This window comes from Cherax quadricarinatus, chromosome 9 (assembly GCF_038502225.1).
Source record: "Cherax quadricarinatus isolate ZL_2023a chromosome 9, ASM3850222v1, whole genome shotgun sequence".
NCBI lineage: Eukaryota > Metazoa > Arthropoda > Malacostraca > Decapoda > Parastacidae > Cherax > Cherax quadricarinatus.
Window position 1 is genome coordinate 20,075,385 of NC_091300.1, and position 23,671 is coordinate 20,099,055.

Below are 23,671 nucleotides of genomic sequence, written 5' to 3' on the forward strand. Positions count from 1 at the left end.
CTTAGGGGTGGTATGCCTGCAGATAATGCGTTCTTTAAACGCTTTAGCTACTGTCTCTGCAGTCTTATCTGCAATAGGAACTAACTCACAATATCTGGTGAAATGGTCTACCATAACACACAGATGTTTGTTGCCTTGGAGGGAACATTTAAAATTGGTTAACAAATCAAGGGCGACTCTTTCCCACGGTTCACTAGTGGTTGGGTACACCTGGATTGGATTAGGACCATTGACATTTCCTTTATGTTTCATACAAACACTACATTTCTTAACATACTCTGAAATGTCAGTTGCCATACGTGGCCAAAAGTACTTCATTCTGGCTTGTTTCACAGAACGATCAATACTAGGGTGTGCAACACCTGGTGCATCATGAACTAGCTGTAGAGCTATGTTCACTACTGACTGGAATTACTAACTGGTACACTCTTCTGCTTGGAGTACCCAATTCGGCTGTTCGATACAGTAATTCTTGGCTCATTACAAAGTCACTGATGGGTGCTGGTGGCTTCACAGTCAGAATAAGATCTTCCTTGAGCAGGAATCGAATCACACCAGACCACATGGGATCTGTTCTTTGGGCATTCTTTACATCCTCTGCAGTAAATGGAGGATCTGCAGTAACTACACTAACGTGTCGCAATAAAGCATCTGCGACTACATTTGACTTGCCAGGTAAATGTTCAAAAGTGGGATTGAACTCTTGGATAGTCAAGGTCCACCTGGCTAACCTTCCAGTAGGTTGTTTATTCTGGAATAAGGGTATCAGTGGTGCATGGTCTGTCAAGACATGAACAGGGTACTGGTAAATAATGTCTCGGAAGTGCTTTAAAGACCATACTATTGCTAAAGCTTCTTGCTCCGTTACTGTATAATTATGTTCAGCCTTCGTAAGGACTCGGCTAGCAAATGCAACTGCTTTGTACTTGCCATCAGTCTTCTGAGCTAATACGGCACCTATGCCAATGGAACTAGCATCAGTTGTCAAATAGGAGGGCTTAGAAAAATCTGGAATTTCAAAATGGGAGTGGACGTTAGCTTTTCTTTTAGTGTCTGGAATGCTCTTTCTTGACGGAAGGTCCAGACGAAAGGAGCATCTTTCTTAAGCAATTCAGTTAGAGGAGCTGCTATTGAAGAAAAATTAGCAATGAAAGATCTGTAGAAACCTGCTAGACCCACAAAGGATCTTACAGCATCAGCAGTTTTGGGGGCTGGAAAATTTAGTACAGTGGACCCCCGCATAACGATTACCTCCGAATGCGACCAATTATGTAAGTATATTTATGTAAGTGCATTTGTACGTGTATGTTTGGGGGTCTGAAATGGACTAATCTACTTCACAATATTTCTTATGGGAACAGATTCGGTCAGTACTGGCACCTGAACATACTTATGGAGTGAAAAAATATCGTTAACCGGGGGTCCACTGTACTGCCGTTACTTTACTTTGATCAGTCGTAACCCCTCTAGGAGTGACTATGTGACCAAGAAACTTAATTTCTGATCTGAAAAAATTGACATTTGGACAGTTTGATCTTTAAATTGGCTTCTTCAAGCTTACTAAGTACTATATCAAGTCTTTTCAGGTATGTATCCACATCTTCGGACATGACGATTACGTCATCTAAGTACACCATAAGTGCTTTACCTATAAGACCTCTAAAGATATTGGTCATGAGTCTCGAGAATGTGATAGGAGAGGATTGTAATCCAAAAGCCATTCGAAGGAAGTGATAATGACCTGTGGGAGTAGAGAATGCAGTTAACTCTTGGCTGTCCTCGTGAAGAGGGACTTGCCAAAACCCTTGTAACAAGTCCAGGGTCGAGAAGACTTTGTTATCTCCAATGTTGCGTAAAAGATCACCTAGTACAGGAAGTGGGAAGCGATCTGGAATAGTTTTCGCATTTAACTTCCTAAAGTCAATCACCGGGCGCCAAGTACCGTCCTTCTTAGGCACTAGGATCAAGGGCGCATTCCAGGGTGAATTACTAGGTGCAATAACTCCATCATCGAGCATTTGATTGATCAGTTCTTCTGCGACAGCAACTTGGGAACGAGGCATTCTGTACGCAGGTATATAGATAGGTCTAGTACCAGGTTCAAGTGGAATACGATGGGACAATAAGTTCGTTATACCCATCTTCTCACCTGGTAAGGCAATGGCATTACGACGTTTGTTCAACAGCATCAACAAGCACTTAACTTCGTCTGGGAAGTCAGTGGGAGCTAAGTCTTTCTCCTCAACTGGTGGAATGGATTGATCCAGTGGAGTGGATGAGGTCTCCCCTGTTGAAATAGCACCGGCCCACTGGTCAGGTGGCACATCATCCTGTACTTGGACAGGGTAAGGATAGTGAACTAGGTCAACGAGATTGGTGTTTGCTCTGAGACGAACACTGTGACCCGAAGTGTTAGCAAGGAATAAATGGATCTTACTGTCTCTTACAACATGTAAGGAAGGTTCAACAAATAAACCCTTGACCTTGCAGGAATCACTGTCAACTAGGACGTTATCACCATCTGGAACATTAGGAACAACAACAGACACTCTAGTGAGAGCACTAGCCGCAACAGAGACGTCTTTCTGCAGATGGCATGTGACATCAACAAGAGATGGCATTACTAGTTTCAAGTACTGTAATCGTTTTCCGACAAGGCATCCCCTGTGGAGAAACTACTACTTGAACTAGCAGTCATTGCAGGGATAGGCTGTGCACTCAAGGCAGTCTGAGTGTCCTTGGACAGTTGAGGCAATACACTATCTTGCATGTCTGAAGGTGTAGGTGGAACACAGATGGGATGACAGAGTTACCAATGCCTGACCGCTTGGGTACGCTACTGGAGAATGCATTGGCTTGTAAGGACTCAATCCGTACATCATACTCTGCGGCAGTATGGCAGATTTCTGATCCAAGCTGGCAACCCCAAAATGGAACGATCAGGTCGTCAATTTGGGCATGCCATCGGTAAGGGCTGAGCACAATGCGTAAGTCTCGCATGGAAGCAAATCCCAGTAGAAGGTCACCAAGGAAAGTAATCTGGTCAACAACAAGAAAAGCAGCAGTAAAGTCTCTACCTTGGATAGTAAAGGTGAGCAAAGTCTGACCTTGGACACGCAGAAGGGAACCAGCTACTCCACTAAGGGAGGTTACAGTAGTTGGTTCAATGAGGAGGACACGTCGTAATTGCTTCTCTTTAAACAAGCTAGACCTGATGATATTAACTTGCGCACCAGAGTCCATGAACACATGAACGGGCGCATTATGGATAGAAGCTTGTACTAAAGGACCAATCGTTTCGTTTGGAGTTATGTGCAAACAGAAGGGTGGGTTCTCATCGGAGAAGGCATTTTCTACTTCATCCCCAAATTCCTCTACGTCAGAGATGTGTGAAGCAGCATCAACAGCGAGGTTGACATTCTCAAGACTGGCTAAGGCTTCATAGGAATTTTGAACTGGGATGGTGTACTCATTATCACCTACTGTCACGACTGGATGAGTAGACTGGGGTGCTTGGATTCCCCCGAATTGGAAGAATGAGCCTGGTTCTGGTTAGTTTGAGAACCACGACATCTGTTTCCTCTCCTGGCTCTGCGGTTGGGACGCCCACGGAAAGATCTAGAGCACTGAAGGTTGTAGAGAGCATTGCACTCAGATGTGTCATGTCCATGTATTCTATGATAAGTACAGTAGGGAAGATCTGACTGGTACTCATCATCAGTACGACGCCTCTTAGGATGACTATCAGGACAATTAATTGCAATATGGCCACGGAAACCACAATTGTAGCAAGTTCTTTGACTATAGGTACTATACATGCTACGGGTGCTACGGGAATGATGACTCTTAACACTAGCTTTGGATGATGATCGCGAGTGATTTAGATTTGGAGTTTTGGTAGTAGCACAAACTATAGGAAGTACAGGAGTAGACAAAGTGGTTGGCGTAGACTTACGATAAGGGAAGGTTCCCTCGGGACACAAATTACTTACATGGATGAGAGCTGCGAGCGTTCCCATAGTAGCATTTAGAGGACTAGAATTGTACACGTACATTGATGTCGGTGGCATTAGTTGTTTGATAACTCCGAATGCTGCTAATTTAGCAAACCCTTCAAGAGCTGGTTTATCGTTGTCTTTAAGGTACTTGGAATTTTGACCTGCTTTAACGAATGAGGACATTAGGTTATTTAGGCGAAGGGCAAACTCATCTAATGACTCTTCTGGCCTCGGAGCCGTACACACTAATTCTTTAAGGATGACAAAAGGATCGGTTTCTCGCACCGGTTCAAGATAGTTACGGATTAACTGTTAATAATCTTGCCACCTGGTTAGATCTTGAAAGTCCTTCATACGAATCAAGTTGAACACATGTGAGGTGGCTGGAGAACGGGCTAAACTCTCCTTTCCGATGCTAATTAAACAACTCTCAGATGGAAGACCATCTACTGAAGCATTAGCTCTGGCTCGAACAGCAGTAAACCAACCTTCTAGGTTGTCTGGATTACCATTGAACAATGGCATAGCATCATAAGGATCACGACTGAAATTACGCAGGCTAGAAGTCTGAGTGTGTCTATTATTTGATAAAGGATTACACGAATTGTGAACTGATGCATTAATGGTTGTACTAGCAGCATTTGCTGAGGCATTGCTTGAGAAGACTTGAGACATGGTAGCAACATGTAAAACAAGAATTTAGAGAAACAAAAGAAAATGTAACTGAGGAACACACAACACAGTGAACTTAAATGGGAAGAAAATGCTTAACTATTCTGCATAAGTAAATAAAAATTGACAGGTCACACTGTAAGCAAGGAAACTCACACAAGAAAATACTCAACTATAAATAAACAACACTTCGAAAATCAAGAGAACTTGTACTTTACTCAAATCTAATTTGCTCAACTTTACTTTAAATTGAATGAATGGCACAGTGAGTTGTCTTTACTCTCAATGCAATAGGGAAATACAACAATAAAATGATGAATCAATCAAAATGTTAAAATGGACTTAATAAATCTTGTGCAAAATTAAAACAAACTGGGAGAACAATTCACTAAAAATAAAATAAAATGGCACACAAAGAATAAAATATTATGCACAGAACAGAGCATAAAAAACTGCACTGAAATAAGCTGTAGCAATACTGCAAATAACAATTGCTAACCAAGAGTACTGCACACACTACATAAAATTTCTGCAAGAAAATTTTTAAATGGCAACACAATGCTTGCACAAGAATTATTGCAAAATGAGTCAATGTGCAATAATAAAAAAATTACACACACAAGAAAATGCAGTTTACAAGAATAAAAAAATATATTTCATTAAGGAATGAACTGAGTGAACACTTTAACTCTTAACTGCAGCTTAAGCAACACTTACTGAACAAACAAAGAACAATTTACTTTAAATGAACAACTTAAAAATTGCACTAAGAGTGAATTTGTTCAATGAAACATGAAAAATAATAGGTGCAAAACACAGAACAAAAAAAACTTGAACACTTACAGTGATGCAGAACACAACACATCAATATAAACACAATACTAGAATTTTCTTGCTATAAAAGTTGAGGTGTGAAAAAATTGATAAAATAATTGTCTTGCTTGAACAAAACAATGACACTATTGTCTGTGGAAATAAGACAAATTAGACACTGGCTGAATGAAAGGAATTAACACAAAAATGTTCAACACACAGAGAAAATTGAAATAAACTGGCAAGAATACACAAATGCTGGGATAAAAAATATAACATACAACACTGAGTTGTGATGCAGAATATAAGGTAATAAATTACTGAATTACTTCACTGGTATACTGTGAACACAAGGTGATTCTGAAGTGTAAACACAAGTTCTATACTGCTCATATGTTGCACACAAGGAAAAAACACTAAGGTACTTACTTCAAGTATAAAAAAAAAAAGAAGCACAACACAACAGACATGAAATTATGAACGAAAATTAACACTGAATTAAGAAGAGAAAAAAAAATATTGCAATCAGTATATAATAAACACTGAGTCTCATCGAGAGTTACTAAATGTCACTAAAAAAAAAATCACTGGAAACACAAAAGAAATGTCTCAACACTCGCAAATGTCTCTATGAAAAATATTATCACTGTAACGACTTGGTGAAGAACGAGGTAGATGGTGGTGGATGGTGGTGGAGGGTGTTTATGTCGTCTTGCGGCTGGCTGCTGTCCACACGTGATCGTAGAATTACACTTAAATCGACGATGGACTTCTCACAGGAGGCTTTCAATGATGGCACCACTGACGAAAACACATTCTAGCTCTTGACCCCCTATGTGGTCCTTAAAATATGGTGCTAGTACCCGTAATAAGAGTACAATAACAATGGTAATGGTTTGGTGAGTGGGCTGAAGCAGGGCTGAGGCCGGGCAGTGGTGAGACCGTGTGGTGAGTGGGCCTATGGGATGAACGGCGTAAGCCTCACTGGGGACACCCTCACTGGCGCAAAGATATTTCTAAGCCGGGCCGGCTTAAAACAACCCACGAAATACCACAACACCACAGGGATGAAAAAGCACTCAGAATGGCTTGGAGCTTGAAGCACAAGCGATGAAGACTGTACCCACGTGGTTTGCTTGAGTACTGGGTTAGTCACCTGGGTTAGTTGCTGGCTGGCTTGGCTTATCTTAACCCTTCACACAGAATAGCTTGATAACTTCTAACGATGAGCACAGCAGGGGTGGAAAACTGGCTTGGCAGGCAAAGGCTGGATGGAGTAGGCTAGGCTGACTGACTCCCTCACCACAGACTGGTTGCTGGCTATTTTGCAAACTCGGGTCAACCCCTCAGGAGTGATGCAAATAAGCAGATAAACACTAATACAAAGACTGACCAGTGAATAATGTAGAGGCTGGTAGGCGCTTGCGGGGGTAGCTGGCTGGCTGGCTAGGTCGAGCGTTAACCTTCTCGGCAGGCCTACTCACAAGATGGCGACCGGCGCAAGAGAAATTTATCTCCAGAAATTGCTGTAATCGTCAGAATTACAGTCCCTCCGCTGGCACCAATTGTCGTAGGGGTTCTTAAGGAGATACGAGGGTTGAAGGTAAACACCTTGTTGGATGGTAACACTATATATTGTCAGACTGTGGATGAGAGGTGGGAGCCCAGGCCTGCCTTGTTCTGCCTGCTTGTAGGTGGTCCGTCGAGAGAGAAAGAGGCAGCTCATCACTCACTCACGCTGCATCCTGTGACGTCATACAGTCACTCGGCCTAATAGGGATCTTCTATATAAAGCACATGGATGGTACTATAATACGCTATACAACACATATAAGGGGATCAGCAACTATGCTGACACCAGTATACAGTGGTACCTCGGGATACGAACAGCTCAAAATGCGAACTATTATGTAAGTGCTCTTGTGAGTGTATTTTTTGGGGTCTGAAACGGATTAATCTATTTTATTTTTTTTTTATTATCACACTGGCCGATTCCCACCAAGGCAGGGTGGCCCGAAAAAGAAAAACTTTCACCATCATTCACTCCATCACTGTCTTGCCAGAAGGGTGCTGTACACTACGGTTTTTAAACTGCAACATTAACACCCCTCCTTCAGAGTGCAGGCACTGTACTTCCCATCTCCAGGACTCAAGTCCGGCCTGCCGGTTTCCCTGAACCCCTTCATAAATGTTACTTTGCTCACACTCCAACAGCACGTCAAGTATTAAAAACCATTTGTCTCCATTCACTCCTATCAAACACGCTCACGCATGCCTGCTGGAAGTCCAAGCCCCTCGCACACAAAACCTCCTTTACCCCCTCCCTCCAACCTTTCTTAGGCCGACCCCTACCCCGCCTTCCTTCCACTACAGACTGATACACTCTTGAAGTTATTCTGTTTCACTCCATTCTCTCCACATGTCTGAACCACCTCAACAACCCTTCCTCAGCCCTCTGGACAACAGTTTTGGTAATCCCGCACCTCCTCCTAACTTCCAAACTACGAATTCTCTGCATTATATTCACACCACACATTGCTCTCAGACATGACATCTCCACTGCCTCCAGCCTTCTCCTCGCTGCAACATTCATCACCCATGCTTCACACCCATATAAGAGTGTTGGTAAAACTATACTCTCATACATTCCCCTCTTTGCCTCCAAGGACAAAGTTCTTTGTCTCCACAGACTCCTAAGTGCACCACTCACCCTTTTCCCCTCATCAATTCTATGATTCACCTCATCTTTCATAGACCCATCCGCTGACATGTCCACTCCCAAATATCTGAATACATTCACCTCCTCCATACTCTCTCCCTCCAATCTGATATCCAATCTTTCATCACCTAATCTTTTTGTTATCCTCATAACCTTACTCTTTCCTGTATTCACTTTCAATTTTCTTCTTTTGCACACCCTACCAAATTCATCCACCAATCTCTGCAACTTCTCTTCAGAATCTCCCAAGAGCACAGTGTCATCAGCAAAGAGCAACTGTGACAACTCCCACTTTATGTGTGATTCTTTATCTTTAACATTATTCTTTATGGGAACAAATTCGTTCGGTATCAGCACTCGAACAGCCTTCTGGAACAAAATAAGTTCGTATCCCAAGGTACCACTGTATATAGGCGAGGGTGACAGGGACGGTACCAAGAGTGGAAGAAAAAGTAGTGGCAGTGGTAAGGCTAGTAGTGGAAGTAATGGTAGAAGCAGTAGTGGTAGTAGTAAGTAGGGAGAGTAGTTATTGGGGGGGAGGTGGGGCTTGGACTTCCAGCAAGCATGCGTGAGCATGTTAGATAGGAGCAAATGGAGACAAATGGTTTTTAGGATGCGACATGCTGTTGGAGTGTGAGCAAGGTAATATTTATGAAGGGATTCAGGGAAACTGGCAGGCTGGACTTCAGTCCTGGAGATGGGAAGTACAGTGCCTGCACTCTGAAGGAGGGGTGTTAATGTTGCAGTTTTATAACTGTAATGTGAGCGTGCCTCTGGCAAGACAGTGATGGAGTGAATAATGATGAAAGTTTTTCTTTTTCGGGCCACCCTGCCTTGGTGGGAAGCGGCCGATGTCTTAATAAAAAAAAGAGAAGAAAGGGGAATAGTGTGTGAAGGGAGGCAACGGTAATGCTAGTAGCAATAATAGTAGTAAAGGAGTGGTAGTCATAGTATTATTATTATTATTTTAATCAAAACCAAATGCTAAACCTATAAGGGTCACACAGTGCTGTGTAGAAGTGGGGTCAATCTAAGGACAAGAAAAAGGAGCACTTATTATTATTGGTATTATTACTATGTATTATACTCAATAATAATACATAATAATATTATTATTATTATTGTGTATTATTATTAATACTTTTATTATTATTATTTTAAGTATGACAAAGAGTTAACCAAGATATATTTTCAGGCTCAGGATCGTCCTCAACGGCATCTAGTTCGTAATTCATTCATTGTTGAACTTGTGGAGGGTAATCGAAAACTGAGACACCTCTTCCTGTTCAACGACGTTATAGTGTGTGCTAAGTACAAAGTAAGTATATCCTCCCTGGTTCCACTTCTTCAAATAAATAATTGCACTTATGTAGTGTATTCTTTTATTATTGAAGTGTTTCATTTAATTTTTTGTTCTTATTTGCATTTAGCAATACATCTTTCTATTCATTAACCCCTTGACTGTCGCAACCCCAAATCCTGAGGTGTCTCCTGGTGTCGCAAAATTTCTGAAAAAAAAAAAATTCTTATGAAATGATAAGAGAATCTTTTCCCGATTGTAATGACACCAAAAGAACAAAATTTGATGGAAAACTGATGGAATTATGCTCTCACAAAGTTAGCAACCTCGGCGATATTTACGATTCAGCGATTTCGCCCACTTTGAGTCCTATTTTCGGCTAATTCCATTGCTCCAGTCAACCAAACTCACAGCTATTTCTTTAGAACTCTATCTGTTCTATCAACTGAGTACAAGAAACTGCCCATTTACCAGTTTCAACTACCCAATAACGTGGTCAGAAATTTGCAATTTGGCCAATTTCACAAAAATTAAAAAATATGGCAATTCAAAATATTGTCCAGAATGAACAATGCAGACATTCCTAGCTCTAAAATAACATTTTCTTTGTTCATCAGTAACGTCTCCAGGCCCCTCTGATATTACTCTTGCTTTCTATTTTGAATTTTTGTTCAAACAAAAAATAGAAGATTTACTGTTATGCAGACTACTGCAATATTGTAATAATTGTATAAATAATGTCAACCCATTCATGACTGCACATTAGAGTGGCTACTTGGACTTTTATTGGGAAATGACATCATTTGTTTAGTTTTGAACATCGGCAAAAATCAAACATTTCTCCTACTTTGAGCTCCATTTCAAGGTTCTTTTCATAGTAAAACAAATCAAAATCACCTCTATTTCTATAATATGTTTTCCATTCTATCAAATGAGACCAAGAAAATGAGACTACAACCATAAATACTATACGAAAATAGACCACAAAGTCGGCATTTTAATTAAAAACAACAGTTGGAGTTTTTTTCTCATTATGCACTGCATGCTGCAGGATTTTTTTTATATGGTGCACACTGACCACACAGATCCATTCTCTCACATGTGGGCCTACCAGCTTTCTCCTGCTTGATTTGAAGCCGCTAGAATTTGAGTATATGTACATCAAACACGGTGGCTCGTAGGACGTATATATACAACCGAAACAGTCAAAGGGTTAATGAACATGAAGGCAGACAAGGTTTCGGTCATTAAGTTCAATCAGTAATTCCATTTTAATCAAGACATGATGGGAGATACGAAAGGTCTTATTTCTCTTACAAGAAGTTCTACAAGCTTCTCACCGAGCATTCTTGAAGTGGTGGTGATAGACAGTCACTTACTGCCTTCAGTAACTACATCTTTTTATTAATATAAGCATTGACTGGCTCTTCAGCAAGCTTATACTACTTTTGTGACCAGGAGTTAAGAAACTTCTTACATAAAGTATTAATAAACTGACACAATTTTCTACTTCCAGCCGACTGGTAGATCGGAGAAATTTACATTCGAGGTTAAGTGGTATATTAGCCTCCATGATATAGCTGTATTGAATGACAGTGGACCAGAGACTCTTAAGGAATCTAATCCACCAAACTTAGTGTCTCTTAAGTCTCAAGCCTCAACAGTACGAGATCAGCTGAGGAGAGTGGATAATGCAACTGATAAAGGGGTAACAGCAAATCATTATTTTTGAATGAATTACATGTAGCTATAAAAATTAAATGCAGATTTATTTTATTGCCTAAATATTTTCACTGTACATTAGTAGCAATGCCTTGATTTAACTTAAAAGAAAGCAGAAGTGAAAATGTGTAAATTATTCAAAACTCATTAATGTGTATGTGTGTGCGCATTTTTCATCATGTAGGCCGGTCGCATCAATGCAACTCGAAATGAGAAACAGAGGAAGAAGTTAGCAGAGTTGGAAGCTCAGTTGGTCCTGGCTTCACCTAACCTTCCCTTCAGAATATCCAAAAGAGCTGGCTCAATCCACACATTTTTAATCTCATCTGAATATGAGCGAGATCAGTGGGGTGAAGCTATCCAAGTACTGCAGGTAAGTATTGCAGATAAAATTGTAGTATATAATTATATTATTATAGATAATAGGTTGGTAGACAGTAACCATTCAAGGAGGTACTACTATCCTACCAAGTGAATGTAAAAAGGAAGCCTGTATTTGTTTTACATGATGGTAGGATTGCTGGTATCTTTTTTCTGTCTCATAAACATACAAGATTTCAGGTACATCTTGATACTTCTACTTACACTTAGGTCACACTACACATACATTTACACGTTTATGTATACACATTCATTTGAGTTTTCTTTGACTTTATCTTAATAGTTCTTGTTCTTAGTGCTTTTCATTTTATATCCATGGGGTAGTAGAATAAGAATCTTTCCTTCGTAAACCATGCATGTAGTAAAAGTCAGCTAAAATGCTGGGAACAATGGGCTAGTAACCCCTTTTCCTGTATAGCTCACTAGAATGAAAAAGAAGAAACCCTCAAAGTGGGATGTTTGAATGTGCATGGATGTTGTGCGAATGATAAGAAAGAAATGATTGTGGATGTTATAAATGAGAAGCTGGATGTCCTGGCTTTAAGTGAAAAACAAAGCTGAAAGGGGTAGGAGAGTTTCAGTGGGGAGAAATAAATGGGATTAGGTCAGGGGGTTTCAAATAGAGTTAGAGCTAAAGAAGGAGTAGCATAAATGTTGAAGGATAAGTTATGGCAGGAAAAGAGGGAATATAAATGTATAAATTCAAGGATTATGTGGTGTAAAATAAGGGTTGGATGTGAAAAGTGGGTTATAGTAAGTTTATGCACCTGGAGAAGAGAGAAGTGTAGAGGAGAGAGAGAGAGAGAGAGAGAGAGATTTTGGGAAATGTTGAGTGAGTACATGGAGAATTTTAAGAGAGTACTTATGGTTGGGGATCTCAATGCTAAAGTGGGTAAAAATGTTGTGGAGGGAGTAGCAGGTAAATTTGGGGTGCCAGGGGTAAATGAAACTGGAGAGCCCTTAATTGAGCTATGTGTAGAAAGAGGTTTGGTAATGAGTAATACATATTTTATGAAAAAGAGGATAAATAAGTATACAAGGTATGATATAGCACATAATGAAAGTAGTTTGTTATATTTTATGAAAAAGAGGATAAATAAGTATACAAGGTATGATATAGCACATAATGAAAGTAGTTTGTTATATTTTATGAAAAAGAGGATAAATAAGTATACAAGGTATGATATAGCAAATAATGAAAGTAGTTTGTTAGATCATGTATCGGTGGATAAAAGGTTGATGGGTAGGCTTCAGGATGTACATGTTTATGGAGGGGCAACGGATATATCGGATCATTATTTAGTTGTAGCTACAGTTAGAGTAAGAGGTGGATGGGACAAAAGGAAAATGGCAACAGCAAGTAAGAGAGAGGTGAAAGTGTAAAAACTATGGGAGGAGGAAGTTAGGGTGAGATATAAGCAACTATTGGCAGAAAGGTGGGCTAATGAAAGTATGAGTAGTGGGGGGTGGAAGAGGGTTGGGATAGTTTTAAAAATGCAGTATTAGAATGTGGGGCAGAAGTTTGTGGTTATAGGAGGGTGGGTGCAGGAGGAAAGAGGAGTGATTGATGGAATGATGAAGTAAAGGGTGTGATAAAAGAGAAAAAGGTAGCTTATGAGAGGTTTTTACAAAGCAGAAGTGTTGTAAGAAGAGCAGAGTATATGGGGAGTAAAAGAAAGGTGAAGTGAGTGGTGAGAGAGTGCAAAAGGAGAGCAGATGAAAGAGTGGGAGAGACACTGGCAAGAAATTTTGCTGAAAATAAGAAAAAAATTTGGAGTGAGATTAACAAGTTAAGAAAGCCTAGGGAACGAATGACTTTGCCAGTTAAAAACAGAGTAGGGGAGTTAGTAGATGGGGAGCTGGAGGTATTGGGTAGATGGCGGGAATATTTTGAGGAACTTTTAAATGTTGATGAAGAAAGGGAGGTGGTAATTTCATGCACTGGTCAGGGAGTGAAGTGAAGTAGAGCAGATGTGAGTGTGGGGGTGGTGCGTGAGGCATTACATAGAATGAAAGGGGGTACAGCAGCAGGAACTCATGGGATCATGACAGAAATGTTAAAAGCAGGGGGGATATAGTGTCAGAGTGGTTGGTATTTTTGTTTAATAAATGTATGAAAGAGGGGAAGGTACCTAGGAATTTACAGAGAGCATGTATATATCTTTATATAAAGGGAAGGAGGACAAAAGAGATTGTAAAAATTAGAAATTATAAGGGAATAAGTTTAATGAGTATATCAGGTAAAGTTATAGGTAGCAGGTTCGTAGACAGCAACCACCCAGGGAGGTACTACTGCCCTGCCAAGTGAGTGTAAAACGAAAGCCTGTAATTGTTTTACATGATGGTAGGTTTGCTGGTGTCCATTTTTTGTCTCATAAACATGCAAGGTTTCAGGTACGTCTTGCTACTTCTGCTTACACTTAGGTCACACTACACATACATGTACAAACATATATAAGAACATAAGAACGAAGGAACACTGCAGAAGGCCTACTGGCCCATGCGAGGCAGGTCCAAGTCTCCTACCGGCTTAAGCCAATGCACCCAACCTAGTCAGGTCAGGTCACATTGACTTAAGGGAGGAACACGGCAACCGACCTGGTAGCACAAGCTATCAGGTCTAACTCACACCCACCCACATCTACTCATGTATTTATCCAACCTATTTTTAAAGCTACACAACGTTCTAGCCTCTATAACGGTACTTGGGAGTTTGTTCCACTCATCCACAACTCTATTACCAAACCAGTACTTTCCTATATCCTTCCTGAATCTGAATTTTTCCAACTTAAAACCATTGCTGCGAGTCCTGTCTAGGCTAGATATTTTCAGCACACTATTTACATCCCCTTTATTTATTCCTGTCTTCCATTTATACACCTCAATCATATCCCCCCTAATTCTACGTCTTTCTAGAGAGTGCAGTTTCAGGGCCCTTAGTCTATCATCATAGGGAAGGTTTCTGATACATGGGATCAACTTTGTCATCCTCCTTTGTACATTTTCCAGAGAATTTATATCCATTCTGTAATACGGTGACCAAAACTGTGCAGCATAATCTAAATGAGGCCTAACCAAGGATGTATAGAGTTGAAGAACAACCTGAGGACTCCTATTATTTATGCTTCTTGATATGAAGCCAAGGATTCTATTAGCTTTATTGCGAACACTTATGCACTGTTGTCTTGGTTTCAGATTACTGCTAACCAGAACTCCTAAATCTTTTTCGCAATCCGTAATATTAAGATCTACATTATTTAGTTTATATGTGGCATGGTTATTGTCCTGTCCAACATTTAGAACTTTGCATTTGTCTATATTAAACTGCATCTGCCACTTCTCCGACCACTGCATCAGTCTATTCAAATCTTCCTGGAGTGCTCGAATGTCCTCGTCAGAATGAATTTGACGGCCTATTTTGGTGTCATCGGCAAACTTGCCGATGTCGCTCTTTATGCCCTCATCTATGTCGTTTATGTAGATTGTGAACAGCAGGGGGCCCAACACTGACCCCTGTGGAACACCGCTCGTGACACTTCCCCACTCTGATTTCTCCCCATTTATGCAAACTCTCTGCTGCCTATTTGTCAACCATGCCTCTATCCAGGAAAAAATTTCTCCTCCTATTCCATGTGCTTTAATTTTCCTCAACAGTCTCTGATGTGGGACCCTGTCAAAAGCCTTACTGAAGTCCATATACACAATATCATATTCATTACCATGATCTACCTCCTCAAATACCTTAGTGAAAAAAGTTAATAAATTCGTAAAGCAGGAACGCCCCTTTGTAAAACCATGCTGAGATTCGTTGATTAATTTATGCTTTTCAAGGTGGCTACGAACTGCCACGGCAATTATTGATTCCATAAATTTTCCCACTATGGAGGTCAGGCTTATTGGTCTATAGTTCGAAGCTAAGGACCTGTCACCTGTTTTGAAAATAGGTATCACATTTGCCATTTTCCACTTATCTGGCACCATGCCAGTTTGTAGTGATATGTTGAAAAGATTAGCCAAAGGTGTGCTAAGCTCCTCTTTACATTCCTTTAGAACCCTTGCATACAGTTCATCAGGGCCTGGCGATTTGTTAGGTTTTAATTTATCTATTTGCCTAAGGACCATGTCACTTGTGACCCTAATAGTGCACAGTTTATTATCGTCCTGTTCTACATAATTTATCATTACTGGAATATTGCTGGTATCCTCCTGTGTAAAAACTGAGAGGAAGTATGTGTTAAAAATTCTACACATTTCCTTATCACTGTCAGTGAGCTGACCCGAGGAACTTTTGAGTGGGCCTATCTTGTCCCTGATCTTACTTCTGTATACCTGAAAGAATCCTTTTGGGTTAGTCTTCGATTCTCTTGCAACTTTAACCTCATAATCTCTTTTTGCTTTTCTAATTCCCTTTTTTATTTCTCTCTTTAACTGAATATATCGATTTCTCAATTGCCCCTCTCCTCTTTTGATTTGCCTATATATGCCTCTCTTTTGACCAATCAGATATTTTAATCTATTGTTCATCCATTTAGGATCATTTTTGTTTGATCTGATTTCCCTATTTGGAACATAATATATATACACATATATACACACCCATCTGGGTTTTCTTCTAGTTTCTTTCTAGTTCTTGTTCTTGTTTATTTCCTCTTACCTCCATGGGGAAGTGGAACAGAATTCTTCCTCCATAAGCCATGGGTGTTGTAAGAAGCGGCTAAAATGCCAGGAGCAAGGGGCTAGTAACCCCTCCTCCTGTATAAATTACTAATTTTGAAAAGAGAAACTCTTGTTTTTCTTTTTAGGCCACCCTGCCTCGGTGGGATACGGCCGGTTTGTTGAAAGAAGAAGATCAGGTAAAGTGTATGATAGGATTATTATTGAAAGAATTAGAGGTAAGACAGATAGTAGGATTGCAGATGAGCAAGGAGGCTTTAGAGTGGGTAGGGGATGTATAGATCAAGTGTTTACACTGAAGCATGTATATGAACAGTATTTAGCTAAAGGTAGGGAAGTTTTTATTGCACTTACAGATTTAGAAAAGGCATATGATAGTGGATAGGGGGAGCAATGTGGCAAATGTTGCAAGTGTATGGAATAGGTAGTAAGTTACTAAATAGTGTAAAGAGTTTTTATGAGGATAGTGAGGCTCAGGTTAGGGTGTATAGGAGAGAGGGAGATTACTTCCCCGTAAAAGTAGGTCTTAGACAGGGATGTGTAATGTCACCATGGTTGTTTAATATATTTATAGATGGGGTTGTAAAAGAAGTAAATGCTTGGGTGTTGGGGAGAAGAGTGGGATTAAATTATGGGGACTCAAGTACAAAATGGAAGTTGATACAGTTATTTTTTGCTGATGATATTGTGCTTATGGGAGATTCTAAAGAAAAGTTGCAAAGGTTAGTGGACGAGTTTGGGAGGGTGTGCAAAGGTAGCAAGTTGAAAGTGAATGTAGATAAGAGTAAGGTGATGAGGGTATCAAATGATTTAAATAAAGAAAAATTGGATATCACATTGGAGAGGAGGAGGATGGAAGAAGTGAATGTTTTCAGATATTTGGGAGTTGACTTGTTAGTGTATGAGTTTATGAAGGATGAAGTTAACCATAGAATTGATGAAGGAAAAAATGTGAGTGGTACATTGAGGTATCTGTGGAGACAAAAAACATTATCTGTGGAGGCAAAGAAAGGAATGTATGAAAGTATAGTGGTACCAACACTCTTATATGGGTGTGAAGCTTGGGTTGTAAATGCTGCAACAAGGAGGTGTCCTGTCTAAGAGCAATGTGTGGTGTAAATATTATGCAAAAAATTCAGAGTGTGAAAATTAGGAGAAGGTGTGGAGTTAATAAAAGTATTAGTCAGAGGGTTGAAGAGGGGTTGTTGAGGTGGTTTGGTTATTTAGAGAGAATGGATCAAAGTAGAATGACATAGCATTTAAATCTGTAGGAGAAGGAAGGCGGGGTAGGGGTCGTCCTGCACTCTAAGGAGGGGTTTTGGGATATTAGCAGTTTGGAGGGATATGTTGTGTATCTTTATATGTATATGCTTCTAAACTGTTGTGTTCTGAGCACCTTTGCAAAAACAGTGATTATGTGTGAGTGAGGTGAAAGTGTTGAATGATGATGAAAGTATTTTCTTTTTGGGGATTTTCTTTCTTTTTGGGTCACCCTGCCTCGGTGGGAGATGGCCGACTTGTTGAAAAAAAAAAATAACATGTTACCCACAGATGGCTGAATGTGGCCCCTGCACTGAAAAGTTTGCTCACCCCTGGATTAGTGCGTGTCTGGCTAGCAGGGAGTTAACCTTAAGCTGATCCCTACTTGGAGCCACACTGATGTGTGTATCTAGTAGTAGGGTTTATAAATTTTCCTTGTCACCGACTGAGAGTTACCTGCATCAGTGCTCTCTAAGTATCCTCATTAACCCTTACACCAAGTCATGTGTCATTTGGTTACTTCCCTTAGAAGTATAATTTTTTCACAAAAAAGTTAAAATATTCAAATTAGCAAGAAGCCATAAATTGATATAGCCAAAAAAAAGTAATTTGAAAATTTTATTTTAATGATTTTTTACTGCAATGGCTATATCCTATCAAGGCAGGGTGACCCAAGGAAGGAAACATATTCACCATTATTCCTTCAACTGCTGTCTTAAGACATGTGTGCTGACATCAGAATTGAGATTACCCTCCACCTGCTATATTGCCACCCCTCCTTCAGAGTGCAAACACTGTCATTTCCACCTCAGAGACTCAAGCCCAGCTAACTGGTTTATCTGAATCCCTTCATAAAAGTTACCTTGCTCACACTCCAACAGGATTTAGGGATTCATGGGGAAACCAGTTAACTAGACTTTAGTTCTGTAGGTGGGAAGTACATTGCCTGCTCTCTGATGAAGGGTGGGGATGCTTCAGTTGGAGAGTAATATGAATTGTGATGTCAGCACACCTCTGGGAAGACAGAGATTGAATAAGTGATGGTGAATGTGTTTACTTCTTTGTGCCTTGGTGGCAGATGGCCATTGAGGTTAAAAAAAAAAAGACAAAGGATAGACCAACACATCAAATAAGGTTTCTGATCCAAATTATGGGTTGTTATGAATTGTTCCATCCACATTACTTTTTTATAATTTTTATTGTTGAGTCTTGCTAGTTAGATATACAGTACAGTATTCTACTTTCCTGTGGATTAAGATCCTGGTTTGAGTTTTTTCTTTTTGATTTAACTGGTGCATTAATTTGATACTGGTTTTAAAAGGAATTGCTTTTCCTTATTTTCATATATTACATCCCACCACCCATTGATGCAAGAGCAAGCATACTGTGTGTTAATACATGCTGTATTTTTATAGGTTGGGGGAAAGAAAAGGAACATTTTTCTAATGCAATTCTTAGTCACATGATGACCCAACCATTGGGGGTTTTGGTCATGTTAGTGAGGACTTTCATTTCAAGGGCAGCAGCAGAAGAGGCAAGGCAGTGTTGAAGCCCCTCAAAAATTCTATTAGCCTCTCAAAGCTCCCAAATAAAAATAATAATCATGCTGTTTCAAGACAAATACTCTAGTCCTCTCTTCCAACTGGAGTGTTACTTTAAAGTCCCTCCTGTATAAAAACTTCTGGAGCAGTTCTTGCCAATGATTAAAGATCACATTAGATGATACTTGACTACTTTCTGTTGCTCTATAGGAAGTGTAAACAAATAATTGATCCATTTGCTCATGTATTGGTAATCTTTTATTAGCCTAATACAGTATACATATGTGTTGCAGTAGAATCACTAAGCCACGATTAAGGGTCAGCCTGACTGCCTCAGTGTTATCAAGGTTCCATCATTACTAAATGTTCCTAATACAATACCATATTTATCAGATGTTGGTCTAAATTCCTTAACAGTTTACTGTTTAATGATATTTTTATTCCGTGGTGTTGATACCTTGTACGTAACATAAAATATAAAACAATTCCTGAGTCTTGCCTGGGAGCACCCTTCAATAATAGCCTGTGTATTGAATAATAAAAAAATATTTTATTAATTTTAATATTATATCACTTTTTGTGGCAGTTTTTTTGGGGATGATATGAGATTAGAATTTTTATATGGATTAATTTTGTATATAATCTCTTGTTCCAGGCTAACACCCCAGGAGTTGGAGGGAGCTCCCTTACCCTGCAGGAGCTGCAGCAATGGATCACATCTTGCCGGTCATTCTTAAAGACAAATATGGGATCATTCTTGCTCAAATCGGGTCGAGATGATTCTTTACTGATCGGTGATCTTCACATAGTAGTGTCTAGTCTGCATGGCCTCACAAGTCCTGCAAGTAAGGGGCACATAATACATGTTAAACTTTACCATATGCAGTAGTACAGTCATTAGCTTCTTACATGTGGTATGTTATCTTTTTAACAGCAGCTGTAGAAATAATAGTATTACAGTTTAGTGTATTTCATTATAACCAAGATGAGATTCAAGTCTTGTGAAAAAAGTGCCTTCCAAACACACACATGTACATATGCATGCATGTGATGCTTTATGCTCACCTTGATGTGAAAAAATGAGTTTCACGATGCATCTTCCGAAGTCCCTCATAGTCATCTTACCTGCAGTTACATTTTGGCCTCAAGGCCAGGATATGAATAAAAGGTAATCTACCCCTTACCCTTTTGGAATTACGTGAGGGAAAACGGCTTCAGTTGAGGTAATCCATCCCTCATCCAAGGAACAGGAGTTCAGTATTGACCTGAGACCAGTAACTATTGCTGCTTTTTTCTTACTAGCCCACAAAGCTATCACAACCAGGTTGATCTGGCATCTGAGCCACATAAAACTTTTTATTACATCTTATTTCATCCTTTTTCTACTTTGTGTAATTAATAAACACATTATACAGTGGACCCCCGGTTATCAGCCGTAATCCGTTCCTGAAGGTCAGCCGATAACCGAAATGGCCGATAACCGAATTAATATTTCCCATAAGAATTAATGGAAATAAAATTAATTCTTTCCAAACAAAAATATTCATAAAAAAAATAATTTTTTTTTACAATTATGTAAGTATTACATACCTTTATTGAAGGCTAATGCTGGCTTCTGGAAGATAGGGAGGAGGAAAGAGGGAGGAGTTAGTGTTTGGAAGGGGAATCCCTCTCCATAAAGACTTTAGGTAGCAATGCCTTCTCTGGGGTTACTTCCCTTCTCTGTCTTTTAATGCCACTAGGACCAGCTTGAGAGTCACTGGACCCCTGTCTCACAAAATAACTGTCCAGAGTGCTCTGTTTCTGGCGTCTCTTTAAGATTTCCCTGACGTGGGACAGGGTTTTGTCACTAAACATGTTACAGATATGGCTTGTTTCAGCTTTGTCAGGGTGGTGTTTCTCTACAAAAGCTTGCACCCTGGTCCACATTGCACACACCTTTTTAATCTCTGAAGAAGGCACCTCCTTCACTCCCTCTTCCTCCTCCTCTGAAGCAAGTTCCTCAGCTGCAGTCTGTTGCTGTTCAAGTTGAAGCTCTTGCAGCTTTTCAGTGGTAAGCTCTTCCCTGTGGTCCTCCACCAACTCTTCCACATCCTCACCACTCACCTCCAACCCCAGGGACTTCCCCAAAGACACAATAAAGTCCACAGGGTCGGCAGGGTTAGGGTCACGGTGAGTCTCAAACTCTTCAAAATCCCTCTCTTGGACACAATCTGGCCACAGTTTTCTCCAAGCAGAGTTCAAAGTCCTGGAAGTCATTCCCTCCCAAGCCTTACCTATAAGGCTTGTGCAATGGAGGATAGTGAAGTGATTCCTCCAGAACTCTCTTAGGGTCAGCTGAGTGTCCGAAGTCACTTCAAAGCACTTTTTAAACACTGCTTTTGTGTAGAGTTTTTTGAAGTTAGAAATGACCTGCTGGTCCATGGGCTGGAGGAGAGGAGTGGTGTTAGGAGGCAAGAACTTCACTTTCATAAAAACAAACACTTGGTCTTCCAAGTCTGGAGAATGTGCAGGAGCATTGTCCAGTAACAGGAGGCACTTGAGTGGCAATTTCTTTTCCAGGAGGTATTTTTCACGCTTGGGCCAAACACATCATTAACCCACTCTTTGAAAATTTGCCTTGTGACCCATGCCTTATGATTAGCTCTCCACATCACACACAGTCTATTCTTGATGACATTGTTTTTCTTAAGCACTCTGGGATTTTCTGAGTGATACACAAGTAAAGGCTTCACTTTGAAATCCCCACTAGCATTACCACACAACAAAAGAGTAAGCCTGTCTTTCATAGGCTTGTGTCCTGGCAGTGCCTTTTCCTCCTGGGTAATGTAGGTTCTGTGGCATTTTCTTCCAAAGTAGGCCTGTTTCATCACAGTTGAAAACTTGTTGGGGTTTGAATCCTTCAGCCTTTACATAATCCTGGAATTCGTGAACATACTTTTCAGCCACACATTTGTCAGAACTTGCAGCCTCACAACAGCCTTACAACACTGTGTATGCCACTACGCTTCTTAAATATATCAAACCATCCTTTGTTGGCCCTAAATTCACAAACTGCAGCACTTGTTCCAGGCATTTTCTTTGCAAGATCCTCATGCAACTGCTTTGCCTTCTCACAAATGATCAACTCCACTACACTGTCTCCCACTAATTCTTTTTCCTTAATCCACAATAATAATAACTTTTCCATCTCTTCCATTATCGGTGTCCTTTGTTTAGTTAGAAAAGCTACTCCTTTTGCAACATTAGCATCTTTGATTTGTCCTTTCTTCGCCAGGATGGATGTAATTGTTGATTTATTCTTGCTGTACATCCTGGCAAGTTCCACCACCTTCATACCACTCTCAAACTTTTCGATCCCTTCTCGCTTAAATTCCATGGTGTTTCTCACTTTCTTTACCACAGGAACTTTACTAGGAACTTTCTTTGGAGCCATGGTTACTTATTTCACAGTTGCACTGCAAGAAAAATCACTAAAAACAATGGTAAACAAGCGAAATGTTTGGATGTATGAGCAGAACCTTCCTCAGCCACTGAGAGACAAAGCCAAACTGAAGCACAAGCTGCCCCAGCCGGCTGATGGATGCGTCCAAAACGGCCGATAACCGAGTGCTGAAAACCCCGCCGATAACCGAGTTGGCCGATAACCAAACCGGCCGATAACCGGGGGTCCACTGTACAAAGTAGTGAGACAAGCGTTATATTTATTTGGTGTCAAATGTTGTATGCCCCAAAAAGGTTTGCTTATTTTTGTGTATATAATAATTATTTGGACGTGTGTTGTAAGAGGCGACTAAAATGCCGAGAGCAAGGGGCTAGTAACCCCTACTCCTGTCTATATTACTAAATTTAAAAGGAGAAACTTTCATTTTTCTTTTTGGGCCACCTTGCCTCAGTGGGATACAGCCTGTTTGTTAAAAAAAATAATTATTTGATATCAGGTAATGTAATGTAATGAGCAAGAATACTCAGCTTCACTGTCTTGAGTTAATTGTGATTTCAGTAGTTTATATCATTTTGTGCATACATTCTGAAGTGAAACAAAGCTGAAGGGGGTGGGAGAGTTTCAGTGGAGAGGAAATTAATGGGATTAGGTCAGGGGTTTCTAATAGAGTTATAGCTAAAGAAGGAGTAGCAATAATGTTGAAGGATAAGATATGGCAGGAAAAGAGGGACTATAAATGTATTAATTCAAGGATTATGTGGAGTAAAATAAAGATTGGATGTGAAAAGTGGGTTCTGGTAAGCGTGTATGCACCTGGAGAAGAAAGAAGTGTAGAGGAGAGAGAGAGATTTTGGGAAATGTTGAGTGAATGCGTGGGGAGTTTTTGAACCAAGTGTGAGAGTACTTGTGGTTGGGGATTTCAATGTTAAAGTGGGTAAAAATGTTGTGGAGGGAGTAGTAGGTAAATTTGGGGTGCCAGGGGTAAATGTAAATGGGGAGCCTTTAATTGAGCTATGTGTAGAAAGAGATTTGGTAATAAGTAATACATATTTTATGAAAAAGAGGATAAATAAATATACAAGGTATGATGTAGCACGTAATGAAAGTAGTTTGTTAGATTATGTATTGGTGGATAAAAGGTTAATG

The 23,671-nt window shown here is 40.0% G+C and overlaps 1 protein-coding gene across 2 annotated transcripts in view; it reads left to right on the plus strand.

Annotated features, from left to right (window-relative positions):
* LOC128686106 (active breakpoint cluster region-related protein-like) overlaps window positions 1-23,671 on the plus strand; it is a 457,973-nt gene that overhangs the window by 393,788 nt on the left and 40,514 nt on the right. For both annotated transcript variants that reach the window (XM_070083285.1, XM_070083286.1), the window contains exons 7-10: window positions 9,398-9,520; window positions 11,019-11,210; window positions 11,409-11,597; window positions 19,736-19,925. In XM_070083285.1, coding sequence (XP_069939386.1) covers window positions 9,398-9,520; window positions 11,019-11,210; window positions 11,409-11,597; window positions 19,736-19,925 — 694 coding nt within the window. The remainder of the gene's footprint in view (window positions 1-9,397; window positions 9,521-11,018; window positions 11,211-11,408; window positions 11,598-19,735; window positions 19,926-23,671) is intronic.